Source organism: Rhododendron vialii, chromosome 12a (genome assembly GCF_030253575.1).
Source record: "Rhododendron vialii isolate Sample 1 chromosome 12a, ASM3025357v1".
NCBI lineage: Eukaryota > Viridiplantae > Streptophyta > Magnoliopsida > Ericales > Ericaceae > Rhododendron > Rhododendron vialii.
The window spans coordinates 23,950,951-23,964,471 of NC_080568.1; the positions used below are offsets into that span (position 1 = coordinate 23,950,951).

The 13,521-nt window shown below is 38.3% G+C and overlaps 2 protein-coding genes across 4 annotated transcripts; one reads left to right on the forward strand and one right to left on the reverse strand.

The window, feature by feature from the left end:
• The first annotated feature begins 5,749 nt into the window (after positions 1-5,749).
• On the forward strand, positions 5,750-8,380 carry LOC131310120 (formin-like protein 4). The gene is made up of 3 exons (XM_058336932.1): positions 5,750-6,422; positions 6,504-6,798; positions 6,894-8,380. The coding sequence occupies exons 1-3, from the start codon at positions 5,750-5,752 to the stop codon at positions 8,200-8,202; spliced, it is 2,277 nt and encodes a 758-aa protein (XP_058192915.1). The 3' UTR covers positions 8,203-8,380.
• A 1,006-nt stretch (positions 8,381-9,386) lies between these two features.
• Positions 9,387-12,990, reverse strand: LOC131310121 (uncharacterized). 3 transcript variants are annotated; one of them, XM_058336935.1, is made up of 4 exons: positions 12,869-12,990; positions 12,630-12,783; positions 10,359-10,417; positions 9,387-9,922 (listed from the first exon to the last, which is right to left on the reverse strand). In XM_058336935.1, the coding sequence occupies exons 2-4, from the start codon at positions 12,756-12,758 to the stop codon at positions 9,580-9,582; spliced, it is 531 nt and encodes a 176-aa protein (XP_058192918.1). In that variant the 5' UTR covers positions 12,759-12,783; positions 12,869-12,990; the 3' UTR covers positions 9,387-9,579. The 3 variants fall into 3 exon arrangements, with proteins under 3 accessions (XP_058192918.1, XP_058192917.1, XP_058192916.1); XM_058336934.1 differs by having other exon boundaries at positions 9,387-9,934; XM_058336933.1 differs by having other exon boundaries at positions 9,387-9,940.
• Positions 12,991-13,521: the final 531 nt, after the last annotated feature.

Genomic DNA, 13,521 nt, shown 5'->3' on the forward strand with positions numbered 1-13,521 from the left:
CACTAATAAATAGGTTTTCTAGTTCGGAAGAGAGCTGCACGGACTGAAGCAGTAAGTCACTGAGTAAATATATAACTTCCGGCAAAGCATACACCCTTGTAGCATGCAGTACCAAAAATTCTATTGCAATCTAAAGTATTAAAGCTCAAACAAATACAATGAGGGACACTGAGAATAGGTAGCCAACAGTCCGGATAATTTGAACTAAACTTAAATGTAAAATGCTTATTTTATGCGTTCATCGCCAATTGAACGGCAGAGATTGCCCACTACACGCATGTAGTGAGCCAAATCAAATGGAAAAGGACCAATGGTATCTCACCTTCGATTCAAAAATAACTACTCCATGGTACTTCTCTCTCTCTCTCTGTCTGAAAAGTGAGTGTATAGTTTTATTTGGTAGACTGAAATGATTTTGAATTTCCATTTCTATTTGGATAGCCATATATAGAAATAGGTAAGTAGAGAGAAATCTCAAAGATATGGTTTGGAAAGATTTATAGATTTCAAATTAAAAAAGATTCGTATATTTTAAACTCAAAAAGATTCATAGATTATTCAATAACTTCTTTCTTAGGATAGAAAACCTATGTGAATCAATATGGTGTACATTAAGGAAATGAGAAACTGAAGTTTGTATTCTTTGTAATTTAATCCCAATAATTTACCCATCTTTACCATAAATATCAAATTAGGTTTCCTTCATTTTTTTATTCATTTTTTTAAGGAAAAAAAAAAAGGTTTTCCTTTATCCCCACCATTCGTGTCTCAATCAATAGGCTTAGTATAGTTGTTTTCCATTATTGAACAGTTAGCCCCAGGATTGCACGCTATTTACAAAACATGACATTAGTTTGTATATGAAGGGTAGAGAAATCTGGACCGTTGGATTTGTTTGTATGAGTAGATAAAATTTGTATCAGAGAGAAATCTGAACCATTGAAAGAGAAAAGACCCTTGTATTTTATTAGATAGATTAGTATCTATCTCATATATCCAACATGTAAATGATATTAGAAGCATACTAAGCTCCCAGTAATATAATCAGACTCTTCCATCTCGATTCTCGTAAGGCCAATTGAGAAGACCATTCATAGAAAAGAAATGTCTTTACCGGATACCGGAGATAGCCAAACAAAAAATTATTGCTTAAAGTATAATCAATTTAGAGACATATTTTGATTTTTCAATTAATTAATATAACTTCTTATATATGAATGATCTTCTAAAATAGCTTTACAAAATGAACCATTTCAATTCAAGTATTTTTTTTTTTTTGATCGGCAGTTGCAATTCAAGTTGGAACCAACAAAAAGTCGGTGTACAAGTTATCCGAGCAAAATCTTACTTTTTTTGTTGTATTTTTCGTCCGAATAGTTAACGGATTACTCATGGCGTCAATAATTGGACTATATTGAAATCAATCAAATAGTTGAGAGACTAAGGGCCTGTTCCAGTTTCTAAAGAAATGAACTTTTAGAAAAAGAAGGTAATTTCAAGCTTAAAAATTATTGTTTACGCAGATAATTTTCTTACCAATATGGATATTGTTTGATAGATTTCATTGAAATCTTTTAAATGGTGCAAAAAAAATTTAAAAATTATTTTTCATTTTCATTATATTTGAGCTTGAAATTACTTTCATTTTCATTACGTGAGTTCAATTGATGGTCGAGGGACAGTTAAAAAAAAATTGAAATAGTTTAGGGAAAAAATAGACAATTAACCCGAACATTTTATGGTATGGCGGTGACGAACATCCTGATATGCCTTTGACTCTAATGCTTTGAAAGTTTGAATGAATGGGTCAAGTGAATTGATCGATCTACTTTGACGTTGAAACTGAACGGAGTCTTATCTTGAAATTAAGCTTTACCACGTGAAAGTAGGGAAAATTTGGTGTAAGATCTAAAATTTGGTCAATTGAGCTTTTGAGGTCATGCTAATTGATTCTAAATCTAGAAGTCCACGAAATTTATTTCAAATGAAAGAAAATTAGACAAATGCTTTGAATATTCAGTACACTATCCCAAGATAAATGTGATTATTTTATGTTCTGCTCCGCTAAGAAAAATACTTATTTTTTGAATTAAATGTGATATATCGTAAGAGAATGACTTTTCTCCTAAAGCGGAAAATAAGTACTTTAAAAATACGAATCTTTGCGAAATGGGACTCCACATTCTTCCCGGCACATAATCATCACTATCACATTCAATCCCTAGCAACTGATTTCTTCGGCTTTATTCGGTGGCACGAGACATTTTCCGCCATGACATATAGCGGATATAAATTTTAGTATGAATTACTTTTATTTTTAGAACAGTTTAACTTTATTGCTCTCTACTTCCATTTTTGATAATCGAAACATGTAAATTTGGGTTAAGTTGTCAAAAACCCCTGCTATTTACACACGTTATCTACATTTTATATAACAATCCAAACAATTTTTGGCCGAAACCACCCTTGCTATTCTATAACACTAGCAAAATAATCCGTGCAATTCATGGACTGCACGGGAATTTTTAAGCGGGCAATCAAAAGCAATTCTTGCTTTTGGGGTTATGATCGATATGTCTCAACTATGTCATGAAGTATTGTCTTCGTCACGCTACTATCTATAGGGGACTTCACAGCACTTATATTGAAATCGAAGCATTAAAGAGTTATGGGGATTCGAACCTAAACCTTGTCCAACAAGTCCGAGTTTTCACCACTGAACCAACCCCTGATTGATGGCCAATCAAAAGTGATTGCAATGAGGATACTTATATACACTTTTCAAGGACAACATCCCACAACAGATCCCTGTTACCACAAAATTCAAAATCATTTTGCATTTTTGTACAACACAACCACAGAATGGAAAATACTATCTAGAATGTTAACCTCAGCATACGAAAAAAAATCCAGGAAAGACCCATCATTTTCTTTAGACAACTCGGCCAAGGAATTGAACCACAATTTGAATATCAATGATTTCCTCACCTTTAAAATTACAAAGAATTTCAACAAAAAGAAGGTAAGAGAAAAATGTAACTTTACATGACGGATGGCGGTGGCCTCTGTCCGGATGAAAGAACACAAATCGAGCCAAACATCTCAAATCTCTAGCTGACGAGATATCCAAGCGCCAAATGAGCTATCCCCAAAACCAAACTGAATTGCCAAGCCAACAGAACTCTTATAAAACTTGATCAACTTATTTTGTTAAAAAAGTGGTTATTTCCCAAAATACTTAGGTAAAAATAATTATTTTTTACTTTTTCGATTCATTTCGTCGAGACGAATCAATAATCCACAAAAGTTTGGTACAAAACTAACAAATGTGAAAAAAATTCAAATAAAGACAAAACCAACTTAATTCCTTTTAAGTTTAGGAGAAGGAAATTGATTTTCGCGCTCCAATTTTTCTTGATAGCACTCTACTTTTAACGTGAAGTTACTAGTAACTTCATAAACAAAGTAGAGCGCTATCAGTAAAAAGTGGAGCACGAAAATCAAAATCCTTAGGAGAACTCACCCTTAATCTTATCTTATTTGGTCCAATCCATAAGTCTTTTTTTAAAGAGAATTTAGAATTATAAATCTTGCTCTATCGCATTAAAATCCATAAAATTCTAAGAACAATTTGTAAAAATACGTAGAGTATGTTTACACTAAACGTATGCCGAACACATAAAATTCCTTGTCTCTCTTGATTTGATTTGCTCTCATAATTATTTGTTCGATTTTGCTCTGCATATTTGTTCTATTCTTTGTTCCAATATTTATAACCATCATTGTTCGTAGCATGATGAGTCTTTGGTGGCCCTCCACATAACAAACTCATTTTTCAAAGAAAAAACGAAAGCAAGTTGTTTGCATTCTCAAAAGCTATTTCTGCTCAACCATGGATACTTTTTTTTTTTTTTGGTGCAACGGAAGAGATTAGATTAAAACGACAAGAGTTTCAAACAGAGTTACAACAAAAATAAACATAGAACTAGAAACTGACATTGGCACAACTACTAGTCCCTAAGATGTCCAATGCCCATGACATCTTCTAAGAAGAAGAGTCTAACCGATAGAGGTGCCTCCGTTACCACCAAATCTAATTCTTGTTCAGCCCCAATAGATGGGCCAAATTATCTGCACTTTGATTGGCTTGTCTGTAGATGTGGCCAAGCGTTGACTGAGTGCGAATCATGAGAACTCTGGAGTCTTCAATGAGTGCTTGTTGGGGGGCCTTCTGTGATCAATTTGACAGCCATTTGAGAATCTGTCTCATACAGTGGGTAGTGTTTTGGTTTTGAAACCAGTTTTTTAGCCAAGTGTTCCTTCTCAAATAGTATGTTCTCTGCCAATTTCCTCAAAGCCTCCTTCCAGGAAAATACCCTTTCAACCATTTTGTACGAGGGAAAAACGTGTCAACGGAAATCAAAGGTGGCAAACACACCAACCACCACTTCATCTGAATTAAACCTTTAATCCGACCTTTTACACCTCAAAATGGTCAACAGCCTAACATAAAGAAGTCAAGAACCTAACTTTTGGGTTTGGATCCTCAAAATCATCCTTTTGATCGGATACCTATTGATATCGTTTCGAAACACATTTATCTTGGGATAAATGAGTTCTGATCTAGCATTACAATCGTAAGATAAATGTTTTCTGAAATCATATCATACGATATTCAATCAATGCCATGTTGGCATACTTGATGTTTTCAACGAGTTCAATAAAAATAAAAATAAAAATAAAAAATGAACATTTCACATCCAAATCTTAACATGACAGAGGGATGAGACAAGATCCAAATTCTCAGTAGTTTGTGTGGAGGAGCAGTTGTCTCCAACAACCAATTTCATCATTTCAACAATGAAGTCAGTGCGTTAGCTAAGCTTCTTCACACACCTTTTAGGTGACCTAACTCTCTTCTGTGTTTGGATATACAGTCTTTCCTTATTTTCATTTGTAGGACTAAATATCTTTACTTTCTTTCTCAAACTTCCCTATCAAAGTAAAACTGTATACATAGAGCTAATGATGTCTTCCTTCAGTCTTTGTTTTGTGACGTGTAAGAAACCATAAAAATCCTTGTTAATGGTGATTTAATGGCAATTCAATATGCTTATTCTAACATATAATAGTAATTAGAATTAAGTACATCAGAATAGTCAATATTGGGCGTCGGGACAGAGTAAACCACAATGCTTCTGGACCATAATCATTGCTTAATGGGATCGGATCCTATTTGGTCCAAGTTTTGAACGGGATGAGACAGTCTAAATTTGGATCATACATTGAAAAAATCTATGGTTCAAATTTGCTCAGAAACTCTTACCGGTGAGCAAATCCGAACCATTAGGACTGTCCAAGTTTTGAATTTTCTCCTCCCGTCCAAAACTTGGACCGTAGAGGATCCAACCCCTTGTTTAATATGCTTGTACGATTCCGATACGAAGACACTAAAGTCTTCTAAACATATTTAAAGCCCCAAAACACCATTATTTTTGCATTTACAGATCACTAGATCTGTCATAATTTATTGTCATTTCAAACTCGAAATCCGGGGGAGGCTTCCAAGGCCAAGAGGATTTTAACTACACCCTTTTGACACTTTCAGCAAACCAAACCCCAATAGCAGAAGCCTAACACCAACCTCCACCGATGCCAAAAAATAAAAAGTCAACAGCAACTCATTCAACTTCGACCCCCGCTCTCTCTCTCTCTCTCTCTCCCTCTCCAATTCTAATCCAAATTTCTTATGGCTACACAAATTCTCTTCCTTTCCCTTGTGCTCCTTTCTGCTTTTCCTCTCTCTTTCTGTCAATTCAATTCCCAGCAAAATATTCAGACCTTCTATCCATTTCCACTTCCTCCAGTTGGCCAGACACCACCTTCTCCTCAAACAAAATCTACCTCCCCTCCACCACCGCCAACGCGTCCAGCGCCACCGCTACAGCCACCAAAGTCGTCATCAAAAGGGGCTGTAGCTAAGGCTGTCGGTGTGACCGCGGCAAGCACGTTAGTACTGTCCGCTCTCTTCTTCTTTTTGGTATACATGATGTTCTCGCGACGGAAGAAGGAGAAACCGCCCAATCCTTACAGTTATAGCAGAAACAAACTGGGGGCTCCAAAGGAATTCACGCGATTCAGTGGGAAACTCAAAGGAGTGATAGTCGATGAGGACGGCTTGGATGTGCTTTATTGGAGGAATCTGCAAGGGGAAAATGTCAAAGACAGTTTTAGTAGAGAGGTGTCCGAAAAAAAGGAAGAAAAACGGGCGATTAGTCCAGAGGAAAGGCGCCAGAAATCGCAACTTGGGATACAAGAGGTACCTCTCCCTCGCGAAAAATCGTCATCTTCCCATCAATTTCGGTCCGAAGGGGAAACTAGGAATCCTGGTTCGTCAATTCAAGCTATATCGCGCTCTCCACCTCCACCAGCACCACCACCCCCGCCTCCACTACCAGTGTTGCCTATACCCAAAAGGAAAAGTGGTGCAACACCGCCTCCACCACCACCACCACCACCACCCCCGCCTCCACTACCAGTATTGCCTATACCCAAAAGGAAAAGTGGTGCACCGCCGCCTCCCCCTCCACCAATTCCATCAAAAGAATCTCCAGCGCCTCCGCCAGGACCACCACCACCGGCAAAAGGAATCCCGAGCAAAAATATAACAGGTGAATCTTCAAATACAGGAGGTGATGGGAATGGACAAGTGAAACTTAAGCCCTTACACTGGGATAAGGTGAACCTGAATGTTGATCATTCAATGGTTTGGGACAAAATTGAAGGTGGCTCATTCAGGTAAAACAATAACTTTGAAAAAATCATCCTTATATTTATTATGCTTCCTTCTTCATTTTGGTACTGATTTTCAAAAATCTTCCATTGGGATCCAGGTTTGATGACGATCTTATGGAAGCGCTCTTCGGAAACGTTGCAAGCAACCGAAAATCCCCTAGAAAAAAAAGCAACACATTGAGTCCAAATAGTGAAAGACCAAATCCGCCCCCTCAGGTTTTCATCCTTGATGCCCGAAAGTCCCAAAACACGGCAATTGTGCTCCGGTCCCTAGCCGTTTCTAGAAAAGAAATCGTTGATGCACTCACTGAAGGCCACAGTCTAGACAACGATACGCTGGAAAAGCTGACCAGAATAGCCCCCACAAAGGAAGAAGAATCCCAAATCGTTGCGTTTGATGGGGACCCAACAAGACTCGCCGATGCTGAATCCTTCCTCTTCCACCTCCTCAGGATAGTTCCTTCGGCTTTCACTCGCTTCAAAGCCTTGCTTTTTAGGTCGAACTATGACTCAGAGATCCTCCACCTCAAGGAACTCTTACAAACGCTTGAAACGGGGTGCAAAGAGCTTAGGACTCGCGGACTCTTCTTGAAACTTCTAGAAGCCATTCTAAAGGCTGGAAATCGCATGAATGCCGGAACATCCAGAGGGAATGCACAAGGTTTCAGCCTCAGTTCCCTTAGAAAGCTCTCTGATGTTAAAAGCACAGATGGGAAAACTACTCTACTTCACTTTGTTGTAGAAGGAGTGGTCAGAGCCGAGGGGAAACGTTGCGCTGCCAATACAAATCAAAGCTTAAGTCGCAGCAATGGTAGCAAAAAAACATCCGAGGATTCGACAACAGAAGAAGATTCAGAGAGGGAATACAAATCGCTGGGGTTACCGATTGTGGGCGGCCTTAGTGCTGAGTTTTCCAATGTGAAGAAATCAGCAACAATAGACTACGATTCCTTTGCCAAATCCTCCTCGGTCATAGAAGCCCAAATCGCCGAAATTGTACAAGCTTTGACGCGATGCGGGGATGCAGACGGAGGGAGTTTTTTGAGAGAGATGAAAAGTTTCCTTGGAGAGGCAGCACTAGAAGTAAAGAAAGTGAAAGAAGAGCAAGTAAGAGTGATGGCGCTCGTGAAGAGAACAACGGAGTACTACCAACCGGGGGCTTCGAAGGAGAAGGAGAAACATCCACTTCAACTGTTTGTGATAGTCAAGGATTTCTTGGACATGGTTGATCAAGCCTGTATCGATATCTCTAGAACCCTGCAGAAGAAGAGAAGTGCAACCGCGAATGTTGGATCGTCGTCCTCATCGTCATCGCCACCGATGATTTCCGTGAGGTTTCCTGTTTTACCGGATCATTTTTTGTCGGATAAGTCGAAGAGCAGTTCTAGTGATTCAGATGATGATTGATAGACAGGCCTGGATTTGTACAGGGGTGAAGATAGAAGATAGAGTGGAAGGTAGATAATTGTAACTTGAGAGATTAAAACCTGTTCATTCTTTTCAAAATTGTAGAAATTACCCAAAAAAAAAATTTATTGTACTTTAGTATCTCGGAGATCAATTTAGTTTAGTTGCTTTTTCTTGACATGAGTCTTCCTTTTTCAAATTGCTTGACATTTTCAAACAAAAAAAGTCTTTCTTTTCAATTGGAGTAGGTAATCAGTTAACTTATGGGGACCATATTTTCTGCCTCCATAGCCTTATCAATATAGATATCAACCACTACAAACTTGCAAATAAAACAATACGTCACGAAATATTCCATGGGTGGAATGGAGATCTCCATCCCTCGCCGGATCCGCATCCTCTCTGTTCCATGGGTGGAATGCAGATCTCCGTTTCATTTAATGTGGAGCCAACACCGCAACTATATTTGACCTAGGAAATTTGAAATACAAGACTGTGTGTTAGTATTCATACTCTAATTTTCTTGAGCCTGGGGATGATTTTTACTAAGCCCTGTGGAGTGTTAAGTACAAATACTATTATTTGTTGTCATCATTTGCTTAGAACAATTTACTTACTTCGTTATAATCGTTGAAACAGGATTTTTGTGTTTTGATTATTAGGATAGACGATGCTTGATACAGCAATCAAAATCGATCTTTATTAGAGCTCAACAAGAATATCGATCATACCAAAAATCTTATGGATCAGATACAAATTAGTTCCTCATCCAAATGCATTTATCTTTCATAAAATTAATTCGACGGGTTTGATGCATTCAGATGAGGTATTAGTCTTTTGTCAGATCAATTTGATTTCTGCCATAATGGCTGGATCCAGACATTAGGAAAAAACCCAGGGTTAGGTTGAACCAAGGCCCAACTCATTAAGAGTTTTTACCTTGGGTTCTTCCATGATACGGAGACTTGTAACATCAGTTTTAGTTGATGTTTTCATCTGAGTTCTACAAAATGAACGATCCTAATCATTGGAGTGAACTTGAAAAATGAACGATCCTAATCATTGGAGTGAACTTGACACGGGCCCACAAAGGGGAAGCTGCACACTGCAGTCCCCTCAGTTCCACTGTGGGGACAGCTGAGAAGCCGCATCCTAAAAAATCTCACAGAAAATTCACGCATTAATTAAAAATCCAGAAACACCAATATAATTCCATAATATCACAGCAACATTCATCACAGTAAACAGCGGGATGTCTAATTTCCTACTCTTCTACTAAGACAAGCTAAACCACCACCTAATTCATACTGGTTTTCTCCCAACAAAAAAGGAAGAGAAAGAAGGGGAAAAAAACTAACCGAAGACCTACGACAACTTTCACTTTCTCTTCTTAGCCGGTGGTTGATCCTCTTCATCCTCGTCTTCTTCCTCATCTTCGTCTTCATCATCACCATCATCATCCTCGTCGTCATCGTCATCGTCTTCATCCTCGTCGTCCTTTCCCCCGTTTCCATTCGCCGGCGGACCATCCTCAGGATCCCCCTCCTCATCATCGTCGTCGTCCCCACCTTCTTCGCCCGAGAAATCTTCATCGCCCCCGTCATCTTCCTCGTCCTGGTCATCATCCTCGTCATCGTCTTCATCATCGTCGTCCGTATCGCTAGCATCTTTGTTCTCTGGACCGGGACGTTTCCTTCTATGAAGCTCGTCAATGGGAAAACTGCAAGTGAGAGTACATCTACAATCTTAATTAAAAAAAATCAATTTCAAACCAAATATGCAGGGCTTAGGGCTCTATTTGTTTCACCATGGAACGTGAGAACAATCAATTTCTGCAAAAATACAAAAGCTCCGTTGTTTCCTTAATAGAATTTTTTTCCGAACTTTATGTAAAGATGTTCTCACTTGTATAAGAAACATTGGAAAACAAAATCCTAGATCCTGTTCTATAACTTGTTTTCCGATAGCGAAAGAGGAAAAAAAGTGTAACCTTGACTTACCAAAAAATAGCTATAGTTTCTATTATCAACAAACACAGCTAGAAAGTTATTCAGCAAGAGACTTTTTTCACTCCAAATATTCTCATTTTATAACTAGAACTCTTGTTCCATAGAAAAGGCAGAGCCTAAGGGACACCGAGAGAGTAAAATAGTTACCTTCCATCAATCCCAGTAAAGTTTGGCAGCACATTAACATCATTCAGCAGAGTTCCTGTCTGAAACTCAACAGATTTAGGTCAGATAGCTTGAACAAAGGCAGTAAGTATGAGTGACAAATCAAACAAGGTAATTCAATTTTAAACCACCAATCAAACCCCAAGTGCGTTTGGATCTTGGATATGTGAAGGGATTTCTCAAAGGAAAAGAAAACGCTAGGATTTCTCTCCACAAATCCGAGCAGTGACCTTTTTTCCTTTCACAGAGCCTTCACAATTCCAAGATCCAAGTATAGCATAAATGTGTGCTATGAACAGTATAAGGTGAAAACACAATAGTAAATGAACATGAAACAAGGCAGAAAATAAACAACTCCAATCAATTTGGTCTACATATCGATCCGACCAAAAACAGGACACAATGTGAAGCTATCACAGAGCTTAGCAAGCAACGGACTAAAATTAATTTGATGTTACAAAACCATTTCAAATATGGTCTATAGAACAACAGAGCCCTAAAAACAAAAGTTTTTGTTTAAGAGAATTATAAAATTTGTTAGAACTTGGACTGTCAGATATTCCGATGGCTCCAACACGAACATAATCAAAATTTAATGAACTTTCCTGAAGGTTAGGTAAGATGCAATAGCTCGATACATAAGGCCAGAACTTCATAAACTATTTTTTAGATTCAAGCAGGAGGCAAATTAGAGAGAGCAGTTAATTAAAAACATTCAAAAGTAGACAAAACAGATATAATTATCACCCATTATCAGTCAAGAAAGGAAAATCATGGAACAAGATTACCCTAGAAGGAAGTGTGCTTCGTAATGTGGCCCCAAATAGTTGACCTGGGAACCATAAATGAGAACCAGTGAACAGCACTTCCCATACACATTCGCGGGATTTTTTGTCATATTACGGCCAAGGCCCATGGTTCTCACCAATTATGTACCATAAATTCTGAAACTAAATTCATTTATTCCAACCAGCATCCTAGATATAGATAGTTGATGAAACGATATCTTGAAAAGACATTGGTACAAGGAAAACCACCAAGTGAGAAGGATAGTACAGGTCAGAGGATGGTCACTGATATGACCTTACGTTACATGGACTCAGGTGTGAGTATCGGGTGCGGATGTACATCTAGGGGTCGGCCATCTCAAACCTACAAATGGAGGATACGTGGATATGGATCCAAAATTGGATACGTTAAATAAATGCTTTTTAGTCAGACAACAGTCAGGATCTTCCCTTGAAAAATTTAAGACAGCTATACAAAAGGATCCGAATTTACCTGTGTTCTTAAAGTCCCCGCCTAGGCACTAGGCAGGGGTCCAACGCCTAGGCGATTAAGCGGCCGACTAGTCCCCCGCCTAGGTGCTAGGCGGTACCTGGCCGACTTGGGAGCGCCTAGCGTCTTTTAGAACCTTGGAATTTACATGGCAGTGTCCATAAAAAATCTCACACACACACACTCATATTGTGGACGCAGGAGTCGCCCAAAATGGCAGATCCATGTAACGTAGCACGTGACATAACAATAAAAGTTGTGTCCGGTTTCAAAGTCCTTCTCTTTTTGTATAGGGTGATATTCCTTAATGCCCTTTTGAAGAATAATACTTTTACTAACCATAATAAATGGAAGTTACGTCTGGAGCTTTGAGCTATTTAAGCTAAACAAATCCAAAAACCAAAAACAGCGGCACCTCCTAGGAGGCAAAGAAGGGAATCTATAACGGTAATTGATCAGGGAACACATCACAAAAGCTGAAAGGGTACGTTTCATGCAAATAACAACAGCACGATCAATTCCTATCTGCACAGAGAAACTTATGGGATCGACAAGCTTGTATATAACTTTCTCCGCAAAAACGTTAAAGGCCACATAAAGCCCCTAATTTTCCGACAGCCACAGGAGTACCAGACGCACAGCTAACTAATTTGTTTAACACCCGGACTTTCAAACAATGAATCCCAATTTCTGAAGGCTGAATGACACAAAGCATCAGAACATGAAGGTTTACTCTCTCTCTCTCTCTCTCTCTCTCTCTCTCTCTCTCTCTCTCTCTCTGAGTGGGGATACAAAAAAAAAAAACAGAAGGAAAACCCTACTACATGAAAAGGAGTATAGAACAATAAAAGACCCAATTCTAGAAATTAGCCCTAACAGCAAGAATAGAGCATAAAACACAAGACCCAGAAGACAAAAATCCCATCTTTTACCAAAAAAGAAAAAAAAAAAAAAAAAAGGGGGAGAAGTTTATACCGCCATGAGAAAGAAAGCAATAGATCTCTGAGCAGCCAAAAGGGCCTCCACCACCAAAGCCTCCACAACAGAGAAAAGCATCATCTTCTCCAGAGCAACCACATCGGAGCTTAACCTACCCACCTCCATTCCCACAATTAAAGCCCGGAACACCCTGTAAGAGTTTAAATTTAGAGAGAGAGAGAGAAAGAAAAGAAGTCAGAAGAAAGAAAAAGGAGAGAGAGAGAGAGAGAGTGTACAGTAGAGTTGTTTCTGGTTAGGGTTGCTTGTGTCCGGAAGAGCGTGAAAAGGGCGAAGGGCAAAAAAATAAAAGGAAAAGGAAATTAGGGTTTTTGTTTGGAACTGGATTTAGGGTTTTGTGGGGGTGTGAAATGCAATTTTGTCTTCTTGTGGTTTTTTTTTTTTTTAAGGAATTGACTTTTACACTTTCCTTTTTACTACATACACTCCCTTTTAATATTCATTCATGTGAATTTATATTTTTACCCTTTCATAAATTCATTTTTTTACACATTAAGGGGCAATAGAGTAAATTCATACCAAATAAAGACAAAAAATGAGTGTATGTGATAAAAAAAGAGTGTAAAAGTCAATTTCTTTTTTTAATTTCCAATATTAGTAGGGGGTTGGTGGGTGTAAAGTTAGATTGAAAGAGGTTCAGAAGATGTTAATAATTCTAAACCTATAATCGCCCCAATGGAGCTCAAACCACAGAGAATCAGAAAATGTTAACTGAACTAGAGACCATTAACCTTGGGTTATATTTAGTTTTTGGAGTATGACTCCATACTTCAAGAATACCACTGGAATGAAAGAATATAAGAACAACAAAAGCTGTACATACGTACAGATTGATTTTGGGCTCATTTCGGATAAAAAAAAATAATCAGAA